The sequence below is a fragment of the Entelurus aequoreus genome, linkage group LG03 (genome assembly GCF_033978785.1).
Source record: "Entelurus aequoreus isolate RoL-2023_Sb linkage group LG03, RoL_Eaeq_v1.1, whole genome shotgun sequence".
NCBI lineage: Eukaryota > Metazoa > Chordata > Actinopteri > Syngnathiformes > Syngnathidae > Entelurus > Entelurus aequoreus.
Window position 1 is genome coordinate 54,276,570 of NC_084733.1, and position 15,992 is coordinate 54,292,561.

General features: G+C 37.1%; 1 protein-coding gene across 5 annotated transcripts in view; it reads right to left on the reverse strand.

The window, feature by feature from the left end:
* The window catches only part of lrrc9 (leucine rich repeat containing 9), a 38,544-nt gene that overhangs the window by 21,063 nt on the left and 1,489 nt on the right, over positions 1-15,992 (reverse strand). For 4 of the 5 annotated variants that reach the window (XM_062042177.1, XM_062042176.1, XM_062042173.1 and 1 more), the window contains exons 2-19: positions 13,881-13,961; positions 13,468-13,686; positions 13,224-13,364; positions 13,081-13,144; positions 12,935-13,005; positions 7,874-8,056; positions 7,482-7,637; positions 7,238-7,404; positions 7,013-7,144; positions 6,762-6,938; positions 6,576-6,687; positions 5,068-5,197; positions 4,866-4,991; positions 4,672-4,781; positions 1,987-2,172; positions 1,781-1,900; positions 1,518-1,709; positions 1,313-1,438 (exon numbers count right to left, since the gene is read on the reverse strand). In XM_062042177.1, coding sequence (XP_061898161.1) covers positions 1,313-1,438; positions 1,518-1,709; positions 1,781-1,900; positions 1,987-2,172; positions 4,672-4,781; positions 4,866-4,991; positions 5,068-5,197; positions 6,576-6,687; positions 6,762-6,938; positions 7,013-7,144; positions 7,238-7,404; positions 7,482-7,637; positions 7,874-8,056; positions 12,935-13,005; positions 13,081-13,144; positions 13,224-13,364; positions 13,468-13,686; positions 13,881-13,961 — 2,493 coding nt within the window. The remainder of the gene's footprint in view (positions 1-1,312; positions 1,439-1,517; positions 1,710-1,780; positions 1,901-1,986; positions 2,173-4,671; positions 4,782-4,865; positions 4,992-5,067; positions 5,198-6,575; positions 6,688-6,761; positions 6,939-7,012; positions 7,145-7,237; positions 7,405-7,481; positions 7,638-7,873; positions 8,057-12,934; positions 13,006-13,080; positions 13,145-13,223; positions 13,365-13,467; positions 13,687-13,880; positions 13,962-15,992) is intronic. The other variant, XM_062042178.1, reaches the window with a different exon arrangement.

Here is a 15,992-nt window from a genome sequence, read left to right on the forward strand (position 1 = left end):
CATTTGTTGAAAGATGTACTAAAAGCTTGCAGTAACAAGGAAACTATTTTTTGATGGGTGATTTTAACCTAAATTGGTTAGATAAAGCACGCTCCAACAAGCTAAAGCATTGAGCCAAACAGTTTAACCTAACCCAAATGATAAAGAATCTCACCAGAATAACTAGCTCCACTAAAACCCTGCTTGACTTGATATTTATACACAAATCAGATTGTGTTAACAAAATTTATAATTTAATAACTGGTTTATCTGACCATAATCTAACACTGGTCTCAAGGACACTCTCTAAGACACGTTACAGAAACCAAAATAGAGAAAAAGCCTACATATAATTAAATCCTGAGGCGTGATATGGAGCTTTTGGACACTGAAATAAAAACGACTGTTCATAATAATTTAGTTTGGGCCAGGACTGTGAGCAGGGTTGTAGTGCTCTTAAAATGCAGTTACTCAGATCCTATCTAAATTCACTAAAACACAACCAAAAAACTATAAAAGTAAAATAACCTCACCATGGCTCAGTGAGAGGTTATGGCTTTTAATGAAGGACAGAGATTCTGCCCTAAAAAAATATCTCAAGTCAAGGTTGCTGACTGATCGGTTAATCTTTGAAAGCCTTAGAAACAAAATCAGACTTCTTCTTAGAAATACTAAAACACGCCAAGGGGCATAGTAAGATAATGTGGAAGTTCATTGACAATCTATCTGGGAGAGAGCGGACTAGAAATGGATCCATTGAACTTGACATAAACTCCGGCAACAACGGAACACTTATACCTGGTACACAAGCCACTGTAAAGGATAGCCTAATGGTTTGTTAACTTGTTTAACAACTTCTTTGTAACCTCAATCTTGGAACTGAGTAAACCCTTGAACTCTGCATTAACATCTTCTGCTGACTCTGCTGAGATTATGGCCTGTAGTCTCACAGGGGGACTACAACTCACTCTGATGTACCGTGTATGGAATGTGTAAGTGAATGCAAGGTCAATAAAATGATCTCCTCACTCTCAAACTCAAAAGCTAAAGACTCATGGGGACTAGATTCACTTTTACTAACGAAATACAAAGAGGTTTTTGCAAGACCAATAACTTACATAATTAACCAGTCGTTAAAAGAATGTGTATTCCCATCCTCCTTCAAAACTGCAATTATAACACCTATTTTCAAATCGGGAAATAAAAAGGACTTTAAGAACTACAGACCAATCAGTATACTTCCTGTTGTTTCTAAGATTATTGAAAAAATTGTTGCCGAACAGGAACTAATTGAGAAGCATTGGCTTATGGTAACCCATCTCCAAAAAGTTACCTGGTTAATTGTGCATCTTGTAGTCTTTTGAACAGCATCAGCAGCTTCCTCCTGTGTAACTAGGATGTCATCCAGGTGTTTGAGAGTTGTCAGATGGCTCAATATGGTCATTCGGACTTCCTCTGGCTGACAGGAAAAAAGCGACAGTCACTATTGTGTCGATATGATTATAGTTATATTTTAAAATAGGCGTTAGAAGATATACCTTGCTCCAGGGGTTGTGTTGCGTTTCCAGGTTGAGCAGGGCAGGTGTGTGTACTCTGAGCACAGCCGAATCTTTGCTGGCATTGGTCAACTTGTTACAGCTCACGTCAAGATGTCTGAGATGCTCCAACCCGCGAAGGCCTTCAAGGCTAACTAGCTGGTTGTAGCTGACATCCAAAAACTCAAGGTTAGGCTGAAAAGGAGATATGTTTATCATCCACAACACACTTTAGTGTTTAATGGAGGTTTTGAGAAAATCAATACCATGTGAGCAATGTCACGGAGGCTGGTGAGCTCATTGAAGCTGATGGTGAGATGGCGCAAAGCCGAAAGGGAGGAAATCTTTTTTATGTTGCTCAAGCTGTTGTTGTGAAGGTTTAGCCCCTTAACAGTCAATATATGAATAACGTCATTCATGAATAACGTTATTCTAACTAAACCACATATGAGGAAAGATATATCATCCTTACAGTTATCTCACTGAGGACACTGGCTCTGGACACATTTAGGAGCATTTCCTCATCCAAACTGGACAACTTGGTCTGTGGTTCCAGCACAGGCTCCATGTCGAGGGCTTGTTTGTCTATTGAGAGGTCGTACGTGGGAGGGTCCTGGCCGTATATGCAGCAGCCTATAGACGTAAGCTGTTCGCTGGCCTTTTAAAAGGTACACACAATTATAAAAAATCTTCAGAGATTTTTTTTTTTTTTTTAATTGCACACATTTGACCAATTCCACTAGGTTTAATGAAGCACATTTTAATATAACAAGCTTTGCCTTAAAACACATTGATAAATGAGTCCTTTTCAAAGCGTTATTATTTCTCTATGCCAGAACTAGTGCTCAAACCTAATGAAATATTGCCTCAAAGTTATCATGAAATAACCTAAGAAATGAAGGGGTAAACATATATACTATACTTGTCTTCCATAGATATGTTTTTTGTCAATATTGTTTTTTACTTATGAATACATTCAGCTAATAGTTACCTAGCATTCACATTTCTTTGTGGGGCAATAAATAAAGTACATCTAATTGTACTTTCTATGATTTAATTGCATTTTATATGTAGAGAGTAATCAATGATAGCTATAGTGGACATGCTGTAAAATACTAAATCAAATTTTTGTATCACTTAGTGTTGTATTGAAATACTTTTTTTAATTCCAAATTGTGAGAAGTTGTTTTAGCTCCAAATAGGAAAAAAAACAGAAAGAAATTAACACTTTGAAAGATACTTTCATATACATATAAAGTTAAGGTTATACTTGTCCAAAACATACTTTTGTCAGTGGCAATTGCTCTAAATGGTAAATGGGTTATACTTGTATAGCGCTTTTCTACCTTCAAGGTACTCAAAGCGCTTTGACACTATTTCCACATTCACCCATTCACACACACATTTACACACTGATGGCGGGAGCTGCCATGCAAGGCCCTAACCACGACCCATCAGGAGCAAGGGTGAAGTGTCTTGCTCAAGGACACAACGGACGTGACAAGGTTGGTAGATGGTGGGGATCGAACCAGGAACCCTTAGGCTGCTGGCACGGCCACTCTCCCAACAGCGCCACGCCGTCCCCCTGTAAGAGAAGCTCAGTTTTCCCTAACATTTTAAAAAGTATGTACTTTTGTGTTTACACTTCATTAATTAAACATGCGCGAGAATGCATTCAACTTTTGCTGAAATTTTGCCTATCGTTCACAACCATTATGAGAGACAACAACTGGATTTTAAGAATGACAAAAAACGCTTGTAAGATGGGGCTAATGGCACTCTAAGACAACTTTAAAACCCTCCATCAACGTTTTGTACACACACTGCAAGTCTATAACAGACACGTTCATAACAATATGGAATACCGTATGTTCAATATTGACCCTATTTTGATCATTTTAATCAATGCTGGAAATTATTTCTTCCGCGCATTGATTTCCGTTTCCAAAGCAGCGCACGTCCGACAATGTGTGTTCCTATTTACGGATACAAACCGCTTGTGTGTGTTCTAATCATGGCCGACTTGGTAACAGACAACGAAGACGACTATTTTTGGACAAATGAGAATTCACAACCTTGTCTTTTTGAAGCTGGATGAACGCAGGATGAATTATTGCTTCTGAAAGCGAGCACGAAGAAAGGGGTGAAACGTTGGAGCAGACGGAAGCCGATGAAAACGACTCAAAGCTGCAAAATGTGGAATTTGGAGACAAGCTATTTTGACATAAATGGCTTGCTTACCCCAAATAAACCAGAAGAAATGTCCCTGGCCTGCTGGAACAAAGACACAACTGTCCATCAAGTGAGTCACACTTTAATATTATTCATGATACATGCAGCACGATGTGTGTATCATGACAGACAGCATACACTGTCTGGGTAGCTGTGTACAAACTAAAGATGAAATGTGGGCTAATACTCTACAGATACTGTAAAATGATTGTTCATGTTTTTCAGTCAGTACAGCTAGGTGTTTTATCGCATTGTGTTATACATTACGAACTCAAATGTGTTTCGTGCTGACGTAGAATCTAGCTTATCTCTGGTTTAGCTTTTACGGCTAATACCGAAGCACGCCGATGTGTGACTACGATAGAAAAAGAGTTCCTCAGTGTTCGCTCTAACAATAACAATAACAATGTCGCTACAGTTTGGTTATTACACAGGTTACGGAACATAAATTAAGTATTGGTGGCGGTTTTTCAATGCATTTTTAAAGTGAATTATTAGATGAAATGGTAGCTACATAGAACGAGCCGATTTTTACATGTTAGAATGCAAAAAAAACCCGTAAAACCTTCTGTCCTTTTTTCTCTCATAATGATTGTGAACGACAGGCAACATTCCATAAAAAGTGCAGCTCCCCTCTAAGTGACATTTTCTGTGCAAAATATAAAATATATTTACCGGTATATTAAATATAACATTTTATCTTTTATCTGTTATTGGAAACTGTATTCTTGTTTAGAGAATAGCTGAAAATGAGCTTCCCCTTGTTGAGAGACCAGCAGCCGCCACTGATTTTTGTATATTGAAGAATGAACGAAGGACTCTTAATTAATTAAATAAGGGTTGTTTGGCAATACCTTTTGTTCATGGTATAGAAAGGTGCCCATAAAAATTAAATAATATGATAAGTATGGATACAGCTGCTTACCCCTGTGGTGTATTCAAAACAAATGATGTACTCTGGCAGGACAAGATCATGATCAAAGACAAACCATTGTTTTGCTCTAGGAATGTTATGAGAGCCACAATGTGCTCGATCTAAATGAAGTCAAGAAAACACACAGTGGAAATCGTGCATCTCAAATCTAAATGTATATATGCCATTTTGCTCTTGTGTTGTACCTTGATGCTTGGCGCTCACATAGCGATAAACAGAAGAGGCTCTGGGATATGTTCTTCTTTGCACGGGTTGTCCCTCTCTGATGGGTTTGCTGTGTCCCAGAAACACTTTGGAAAGAATAACCTTACCTACAGGAAAAACATATCGCATTTCACCATAATTGAAGTTTAGAGAATAGATTTTTCCCATAATCTACTCACACACCATATCTGTAGGGGATTTTATCCGTTCTCTTCTTGGGGCACCCTTGCTCAGCCAGAAAATATTCTATTCTCGGCTGTTCACTCACAATCAGGCTGTTGGATAAAGGCACTGCTGCTTCTTTTCCCATAGCCTTGGTTTTAAAGAAAAATTGTGTTACTAAAACAATGAATTGTTGTGTATCACAAATGCTCCAATTACCGCAAAGGTGTTTAAGCAGGGTAATAAGTAAGAATGGGTACCATAATGACTGTTGTCAACATAAACAGCAGTAACTAGACCAAAAACTAGGAAGCTATTTGTGTGCCATTTTGGTGCTAAATTAATGCAGACTCAGCCCCCTGCAACAAAGTAATATTGTGCAACTGATGTATTGTAAGTAATGTAGCATTTTGACAGAAGCAGTGCTGTGTTCAAAATTTGCGCATATATTTCTCCCTCAGTTTCCACACTGGCAAAACACCTGAATGGTGTTTTGCCAGTGTGTCATTATCTACAAAACACACTGGTAAGGGGCATACACAAACACCTGCATTCTAAACATCAACATTACAACACAAGCAGGTTGCTACACTAGATTAATTTTGCTCATGTAATGTTAACTAGCAATTAACTCTGTTGTAAATGTAGTCTAACATCACCACCTTCATCATTTATAAATTTCTGTTCGAATATACTAGAACTGTAGAATGTTCAGTCACACTTTTCGAACCGATGTATTTCTCAGATTTAACTAACTTTTCTCACATTTAGCTAATTTTCATCACAATTAAGTTTACATTAAATCTTGACTCTAAATAATATATCTAAATGGTATATCTGAATCTAAATGTTAAATGTAAATGTTATATCTAAACCTAAATCATAAATGTAAATCTAAGTCATATTAAAACCAAAATCTTAAATATAAATCTATATGTTAAATCTAAACCTAAATGAATTGGAAGAGAGGTGTGCTGGCTACTGGGAAGACTGCTTGACACTGCAAAAAACATGGCCATGACAAGGTAAAATTTCTTGCCACCACCTTTGCAGTCTCAAAGAGTTGCTCAGAGAAGCGAGTATTGTCCATTTCTTCTTTAAAATAACTTTTACAATTGTATTCTTCTACAAACAACGACAGGCTTGTGCAGAATGCATGCATTTAAAGTAGCTAAGATTGATCACCTGTATCAGATAATATAGAAACAATATCTAACATCTAAAAATCTTTAATTTATTAAAAAATAACTACTATTTTAAACTCTAATAATGGTTTAGAGTGCATGAAAAAGTGCAAAGGAAAACTTAGCTCATTGACCACATAGTCATTTATCTAAAGGATGGTGTTACATTGGTTTTCATACTTGACAATTTTTCATGTGATTCGGTTTTAGCATAAAATTATTATTATCATTCAGCCAAATATTGCACAAAGCCAACTAGTTTGTTTTCTCGAGTACCGTTCCACAGAATCGAGGCGTTATTTTGAGAATTTATGGCATCCATTTGAAACTTGAGTTAAAAAATACCTTATATTCTTTTGCTGTTTTGAAGCCGTCCTCAAGGATGCACAAAACATCATCTGTGTTTTGCTCAGAGTCAGCTATGTAAAACAAGTGCTCGAGCAGTCGCTTATGATTCCTAATTAAAATGCTTACATTAGATGTGCAAAACACACAAAAAACATGTTTGCTTTTTATTATTTAGTGGCTTACTGTGTAAAAGCTGAGTCCTCCCTAACCAACAGGGATTGAAGTTTCTCCTTAAAGCGAAGCCTCAGCACACTGTTGTGGATGCGGATAACTCTGTTGACCTTAACACCAAAGACACCGAGACTCGTGTAGTCCGAGCGAGAGAAGCGAGAGAGCAGGAGGTCATGACAGGAATTAAACCTGTGGAAGACAATATAATTATTTGTAAAGTGGGACAAAAGTGTGCAATTTGTTCTGTGATATCACACAAGTACCAAGGGTCTGTGGTGCTGCCTTCTTCCAAACGAATATTTCCGACACTTTGGAGCTCTGTCAACAGAAACTGAACGGTGTCCTCCATCATGCATGTTGTTTGGTCTAGATTTTGTTGATACCAGCTTTCTGTTCTGGATATAGAAAAAGCATCATTTTTGACTTGGGATAAAATGTACAAAAGTTTATATTTTTTGTTGTTTCTCAACATTAACACACAAACTAACTCATGCAGCCTCCTGATCCAAAGAGCCAGTCTCTTCTTTAGCTTTTCAATTTTTTTCTGTAGTATTTCCTCCAAGGGGGGGTCAGACGTGTCAATTTCCGCGCTGAAATCTTCCACTTTGCGATTCGAACTATCCTCTAAAGACTTCTTCCAAAGCTCACGTTCAAGCTGGGAATGCACCGCAACGATTAAAGGTTAGTTATTGACTCTGAAATTCCTGAAACACTTTCTGGAGGTCTACCTACATTTTTTAAGGTGTAATTAAGTGACCGGATGCTTTCTTTGGATGACTCCAAGGAGGCTTTCTTCTTCTCCATAAGCTGCAGCCTACTCGCCGACAGATTTTGCTGAGCAGTGCGTGCACGCATGTTGTAAAACATCATCTTCTTCATTACGGTGGACTATTGGGAAGGAAAGCACATGTCACCCTGAGGGGGGACTTTGAAGTTAATATGCAGGACATAATCTTGCAAAAATGTAATGGTTGTCCAAAAAATTTCCTCAAATATAATGTGTAAATTTAATGTAAATTAAACCCCAGTTAAGAATTGTAAAAATACAAATAACATTTGACAGCTTTAAAGAAATCTCAAAACTATTTAAAGTACTTAAATATTTAGGTATGTTTAGCTCATACCTCTGCTGCTTCCTTGACTTGCATGCTTGATACATCATAGGTATCAAGTAGCAAAAGTAATGGCAAGTGGTACAGGACGTGTGTCGCGTAGTTACACAGCCGACACACTGGGTTTGGGATTGACGTGGAGTCACTCAGCGCAAGTTCTCTCAACCGGCGCAGACAGGTTAGCCGAGTCAGCTCCTGAGACAAAAACACACACGTTTGTAGTACCTAAAACACAGAATAACTAACAATAGTGGTGCCTCAACCTTAGAGCACCCCGACATAAAGTGTTGTGAAATAAGAGCTGTCTCTTGGCTAATTATTATGCTTTAAGTTGCAAGTAAAGATTTGCGTTACTATATAAACATCCCCGCCATTAGTTGCCGTAGCGAATGCACAGTGATCAGCCCAAAACATTTGGGGCATCATGTATTAAGAACGCGTACACACAAAAACCTGGCGTACGCCCTTCTTTACGGCAAGCAACCCTGGTTGCCCGTATGAGAGACGAGTGTGCTCGCCACTCGACTAAAAGCCTGAACCGGCAGCCTATCAGTCAGCACTACTCTTAAAGTCGTCAAAGAGTGAGGTTTCATACTCGCCCAGCCGGCTCGCCTCTGTCACGCTGGCATGTTTAAATGTAAAATGTTTCAAACCAAATATTACATCATTTTGAAATGAAACTCTAATCTGGCCGTTAGCAGGTTCTATCTGAACACATTTTGGTGTAGGTTACACAAATTATATTTATTTTGGGAGTTATCAGAAGGCCTTTTTCCATTGCAGGAGCTTTTTCAGGAATTTTCTCATTTACTGGGTAAGTAAAGATTCCCCTGTGTTTCCATCAAAAACTACTCACATAGATTTACTTCTTCAGGAACTTTTATTAGTTCCTGCCAGCGAAGTGGGACTTTTGGAAGTTCCTGAGGAACTTTTAAAGCGCTGATTGGTTGAAAACAGTTTGGGGTTTTCCTAAATCTTTTTTTCGAACACACGAGAATCAGAGTATGCACGGCGACTTGTTTATTTTCTATTTCTTGTGTATTTCTATTACAACATATTTGACAACGGTGAGAAAGAAGAACGTAAGGAACTTCTGACTTGCAGGAACTTTTGTGGGATATCTGTGTGCTGATGAATACTGATCAATGGAACTACAGTGAACACAAATATAAACGCAACACTTTAGTTTTTGCTCCCATTTTTCATGAGTTAAACTCAAATATCTAAAACTTATACTATATACACAAAAGACCTATTCCTCTCAAATATTGTTCACAAATCGGTCTAAATATGTGTTAGTGAGCATTTCTTCTTTGCCAAGATAATCCATACTACCTCACAGGTGTGGCATATCGAGATGCTGATTAAACATTAAACAGTATGAGTATTGCACAGGTGTGCCTTAAGGCTGGAATATACTCTTGCGTTGCGTAGCTTGTGTCCACTCCGACGGCATCTTGTTTAATTTATAGTTTTTCCGTGGGGGGTGGTGCCAGACTTGTAATTCTCTTCCAAAACACTAAAGGACAGTGTCTTCAGAAGGAACAACTGCAGCTGTTGTTGACTAGATACTGTGTGTTTAATTCCTGTGCCAAGCAACATCGTTGCCGACACTGGAACTAATCATTTCCAATCATCAGTTTACTTTTAATGGATGTTTTACTTATAAACCAGAGAAAAATACCTTTGTAAAGATGAACTGTGCAACTTCTGAACGACTCACGGCAGAAGACACTATTATTATCTGCAATGCTATTCGGCCATTCGGGACTTTGGACAAGAGAGAAACATGTAATTGTGAATAAACAAAACTGTTAAATAACTATTGTAAGTTAACAACATGACGGTGTTAATCTGTATGGTAATGTTCAGAGTTTCATAGTATACCATGCCTGAAAGATTAGTGACGGAGAATGAGAAGTGTTGTGTGTGAGACAAAAAGACATGTGTGCACGACAAAGAATATGTGTCGGAGTTGAACCTGTTGTTCGCACAAGATTGACAATAAAAGTTGAAAAAAGTGTCGTACTTTGTGACTTCTTCTGAGCGCAACAACAACACAATAAGCTGAAAAACGACACATACAGTAATTATTTTTAGAGCGCACCGAGATATTAAATACACAATATCAGTTGTCATGCAATTGTTTAATCACTGTTGTTTCATTTCATTCAAGCATTTGTGCATTTCAAGCACAAAGTCTGCTCGCCTGAGTCCATGGCAAATACTGACCAATTACAGCTCTGTGTCCTGCGTCGCTGGCGACACGAACCTAGGATTTTTGGGAGGTGCATGTAGGCTACGCGGGAAGCTACGCAGAGGGAGGGGGGACGACGGCGTCGCATACACAAGCTACGCGACGCGAGAGTATACACCAGGCTTTTAGGCTGCCCACAATACAGAGTCTGCACTGAAATGTGCAGTTTTATCACACAGCATAATGCCACAAATGTCGCAGGTTTTGAGGGAGCGTGCAGTCGGCATGCTGACTGCAGGAATGTCCACCAGAAATGATAATTTCTCTACCTTAAGCCGTCTCAGAGAATTTGGCTGTACATCCAAAGTAGGAAATTCACACAACTCTTAAAATGAGGTCCCTGGTCTTACTCGCTAGCATTAACTTATAGCTAGAGATCAACATAACTTTGTTTTTTATGGAAAGGAAGAAAGTCAGTGCTGAGAAGAAGTGGATGATATTAATTGAATTAAAAAAATAAATCATCAAAAACAAGCGTGTTGCCAACTTTATGACGCAAATCAAACATAACACGTCTGCGCCCCACTGAAGCAGGATGAGTTAATTACGCCATCCAGGAATGTTAAAATATTTAACCCACGGACATTTATCCATAAAAATATAGAAACGCTGCTGATGGTTTGTATGACAGAGAAGCAGCTGGAAAGAGAAGTCCACTCTCCAAAGTAAATGCTGTACTTTATTAATACATTACTTCATAAAACTTCTGTAGTTGTTTGGAGTACATTTTATTGTATTGTTTTTTTTACAATATTATCTAAGAGTTTGTTTTGCTTTTTGAAAGGAATTTTAAATAAAAAAATTAAGCTGTTTTGGGGGGCCAACACGTTGATTTGACATAGAAGTGTTTTGTGTTAAGAGCTCTGTCACAGAACATATTAGGCTAGTAAGTAAGCTACTACTATATTAAAGAAACCGTGAACATAAACAATATTGTCAGTATCATAATTGGTAAATGAGTATTATCCATCCATACATTTTCTACACTGCTTGTTGTCCTCATTAGGGTGATAGTGAGCTGCAACCTATCCCAGCTGAGCATGGGCAAGAAACCGGGAACATGATGGATTGACTAGTTGCTTGTCAACTATAGGGAACATGTATATGAACAATTTTCTTATATCATTTAACAAAAAATTATACAAAAAGCAGTAAAAGACAAAGAAAGGGGTGTCCAAAGTTTTTTCAGTGAGTGCCGCAGACATAAAAATGTAATGACATTGAAGATGCTTAAACCGATCCAATGTAGGTCAATACTATGTTAAGCAATCTAAAGAAAACATTAACATTTTAGCTCACCAGTGTTGGGAAAAATACTTAGTAATTAGTTTTTACATGCTACTTTCTCAAAATAGTAATTACTCTTTCCTAAATGTAATTAGTTACCAGGCAAAGCAATTGTTAAGTTGTTGGGGTTTTTTTTAAACTTCAAATACCTGGCATGTGTTGAGATGTTTTATGGGATTCGAGTTACCCACAATATACAGGGACAAAGACTTTGCTGGAGAACATAATGTGACCTTTACATGTATGTTCTTGCCTTTTCAAGTAGTGCCTGTACTTCCATCCTAAAAAGGCCAGTTTTGTGTTGTGTTTGTTTGGGGTTCCGATGTTTGTGAATGTACATCTTGTGAGTGTGATTGGTGGGGAATGATGAAGTATTGTGTGGGCGTGTCAAAAGGACAGAGAGAGTGTGTGCAAGTTGGAGATAAACGCTGTTGGAAGAACTGAGCACTACTACTATTGATGTGTTAAAGTCGTAATAATGTTAAATAACAGCAACAGACTCTGTGTTCCTCTGTTGGGACGCTACAATAACACGCCACATTTCTGAGAGGCACGCAAACGCCACCTGCATACTTTACTAGTTCTTTCTCTAATTCAATAGTGTTTCTCACCTTCTTTATCAAAGCGCAGTCACTTGCAACTTTCTTTCGTCCCATGGTGGACTATTTTGAGGGTGTACTTAATCAGAAAAAGTGCAGATATTAAATTGCCAATACGCGGGGATTCTTTATGGCCACATGATTCCACTGAACAATACCCAGGAAACAGACTTTTTATGTGCGATGTTTGGCCGTACGATAGAGCGAGACAGCGTACTAAAACTGGGGCAAACCTTTGTCGAAAACCGAATCGTATTAAAAAACTGACTATCACTGTAATTAGATTACTTATTTCAGGAAAACCATTTACGACGTTATTAACGTGGTTATTTTCTAACACCGGTATTTCTTCACTGGTGACGTATTGGTGTGATATACTTTATTACAATTAATCTAATTAATAATGAAGTTTACTTTTAGAATATACCAAGGGACAATAAAAAAAGGAGCTGTGGGCCAAAAATGGCCGCACTTTTGTTACTAGTGCTGTAAGACATTGTGTTAAGAGGTACTATTTTTGTCATAATACCGGCTTCCTCTCACCGCCAAAAACAAGCACCTGGGGATAGGTTGATTGGCAACACTAAATGGTCCCTAGTGTGTGAAAGTGAGTGTGAATGTTGTCTGTCTATCTGTGTTGGCCCTGTGATGAGGTGGCGACTTGTCCAGGGTGTACACCGCCTTCCGCCCGAATGCAGCTGAGATAGGCTCCAGCACCCCCGTGACCCCAAAATGGACAAGCGGTGATAAATGGATGGATGGATATCCAAGTTCAATGCCTAAAAACTGAAGAAAATGTGAACTGGATTCCGGCGTAAGGTATTTCACAAAAATCTTTTGGAAGGCTAAGCATTTTAATAGGATTTTTTAAATAGTAAATATGATAGACTTTTTCACAAAAGCAAAACCCATTTCTATTTTAAATCTCACCTTAAAGGAGCAGATCCTGTTCCCGGACAGATTAAGACTGTGAAGGTTGACATTGTTATCAAGGCTGCCCCCTAAAAAGTATGTCAAAAAAATTATTCACTGATTCAACTTTGCACATAAACACTATATGGACAAAAAAAACATACCAATTCTTTGAATATAATTGTCAGCAAGGTTTAGTTCTTTTAGCTTTTGAAGCTTGTTCAAGCCCTTTTGGATAAAGGAAAACATTAAATAAGTTTGTTGTCCAGAAAATCATTGAATGTAAAATCATTAATTTTATCCAAACCTGTATATGTGTTATGGAGTTATTGTTGAGCCACAGTACTTCTATGTTGACGAGCAATTTTAATTTCTTTATTTCATTGATTTTGTTATCATACAAGAAAAGTTTCTTGAGCCCAAGACAATACTGGAGTCCAGATATTTTCTGTAAAAAAAAGATTCAGATTGAGGTGTTATGTGGTCTAACTGCTACAGCTAAGTTGTACAAGTAAAACTAAAATATCATCTTTAGTGTCAAATTCACTCACAGTCAGTTTACACTGGACTACCCAGAGCTCCTGGAGTAAAGGGAGGCTTTCAAGACCCTCAATGCGCTTTATGTCCTGCCCCACAATATTAAGATGGCGCAGCTTCGGGAAGTAGGAAAGGCCAACCATTCGTGGAAAACCACTCAAGAAGATCTCCAAGAAAGTGATGTCAAGCTCCTCTTGAGAGAGGTCATCATAGGAGATTCCATTGGCCATGCACTGGAAAGTATCGATATTGGCATACTGACAATGGACAATGAAGATAATAATGCTCAGATCATTTAACAAAGAAAGGCAGAAAATTGAAGATTTTTTAGTAACTGAACTTCTGTAATGGATCACATTACATTGTATAGAGTCACTCAATGCTGATGCAGGAGTCTAACACATGATAGTGTATTTAAAATACTGACCATCTCTTTGACCACCTCCTCATCACGACGAAGCATTTCCCTACTTTTTTTTGCACTTTTATGCCTAGAAATGGACTGCATCTGCGGTAATAAAGCAGGTTTATTTGTTAATAAAGCATAATTCATTTCTGTGATACGCACTTTGACAAAGATCTTACTATAGGGATGTTCCAATCAGTGTTTTATGCTGCCGATTTCCATCATTAATGATTGAGATACCAATACTGATCACATGTATTAACTGTGAATCTGTAATTTTTTATATTTATTTATGGTGAGCGATATTGACAGTTTAAAAATATCAACACAATATTTAAATTAGTTCATTTTTCTCTTTTATTATATACAATTATTAGAGCAAATAAAAAACTCAATAGTACACAATAACTAAAGAAAATAAAAATGTACTCTATTACTCATTTAAAGCCTTTTGGTTTTTCCCTCATAGTCCTCCTGGGCACAGGGAATTATTCCCTGAGCTTGGAAACATCAACAAAAACGACAACAGTTTTGAGAGTAAAAAAATATCGAATAACTGTTGTATCAATGATATACTGATAACTACCTCTGGTATCAACACCACCAATGTATGGCAAGAACCGCCCTCCTCTTACATGTTGTGTACAGACTGTGACAATGCTAACACAGCAAAAGTTATTTTATCCTCTCTCTAGACCAGGGGTCCCCAAACTTTTTGACTCGGGGGCCGCATTGGGTTAAAACAATTTGGCCAGGGGCCGGGTTGTATATATATATAAATATATATATATATATATATAAATATATATATATATATATATAAATATATATATATATATATATATATATATATATATATATATATATATATATATATATATATATATATATATATATATATATATATATATATATATATATATATTCGATATATATATATATATATTATATATATATATATATATATATATATATATATATATATATAATATATATATATATATATATATAATACATATATCTAATATATATATTATATATATATATCTATATATATATATATTAGATATATATATATAATATATATATATATATATAGATATATATATATATATATTTATATATATACTGTATATAGATGTATATAGCGCGATGATGTCACGTTATCGATGAGAAAATGCATTTTTAGACAATATGATTTGCCTGAGCGGCTAGGAGACACCGTGAGTAGCAAGCGGTACAAAGTGGATAAGAAAAGACAGAAAAAAATAATAATATATATATATATTTTTTTTTTTATACTCGGGACTTCCTGCGGGCCTGATTTTGGACGCTGGCGGGCCGGATGTGGCCCGCGGGTCGTAGTTTGGGGACCCCTGCTCTAGACTCTTATTAATCTACTTGTAAATCTGTGTTACTTTCTGCTCCAACACTGTTCCAGCTACACTTCCTAAACTTTACTAAGCGCTTATTTCTTAGTGTTGTTTCAACCTATCTTAGCGGTAAGCTAAGCTAAGCTATTAGCATGCCTGCTCCTGTCTTGCTCTCAGTGTGTAACATGTTTAGCCTCTTCCTCCAGTGATAATGTTACGTGATAATATTGATACTTGATTGATACTTGGGTAACCAGAAAATGCAGTATAATTGCAGTAAGGGGGGGGGGGGGGGGGGTGATTATTATTAATTTAGAGAAGCAACATATAGTTAGCTGCTGGCCGCTTGTCAGCCGAGGCACCAAAAAATGGTGTCGGACGGGAACAGCTTTTGCGATCTGCATTAAAAGACACATGGGCAACGTCCGATCAGCACATCCTTTACTAATATTAAAAACAGTTTAAAAAATAATTTATATTTTTTTTATTACGCAAGTATATATAAAACAAATTGCTTTTGTTTTATTTCACACAAGAGTATTGATAAATATATTTAAAAACAGAATATAAAATGTCTGACAAATGTGAATAAGTACAACGCTCAAATTGATTATATATTTTGTGAAGGGACAATACTACTGACTTACAACTCGGGATACAACTTAGAGTAGTCAGTGTACAGCTTGCACAGGAGTGCGCTTTCATTATCCTCTACAAATAAGTCAACTCACATCCATTGTTGTCTAAATAGCTAGCAACA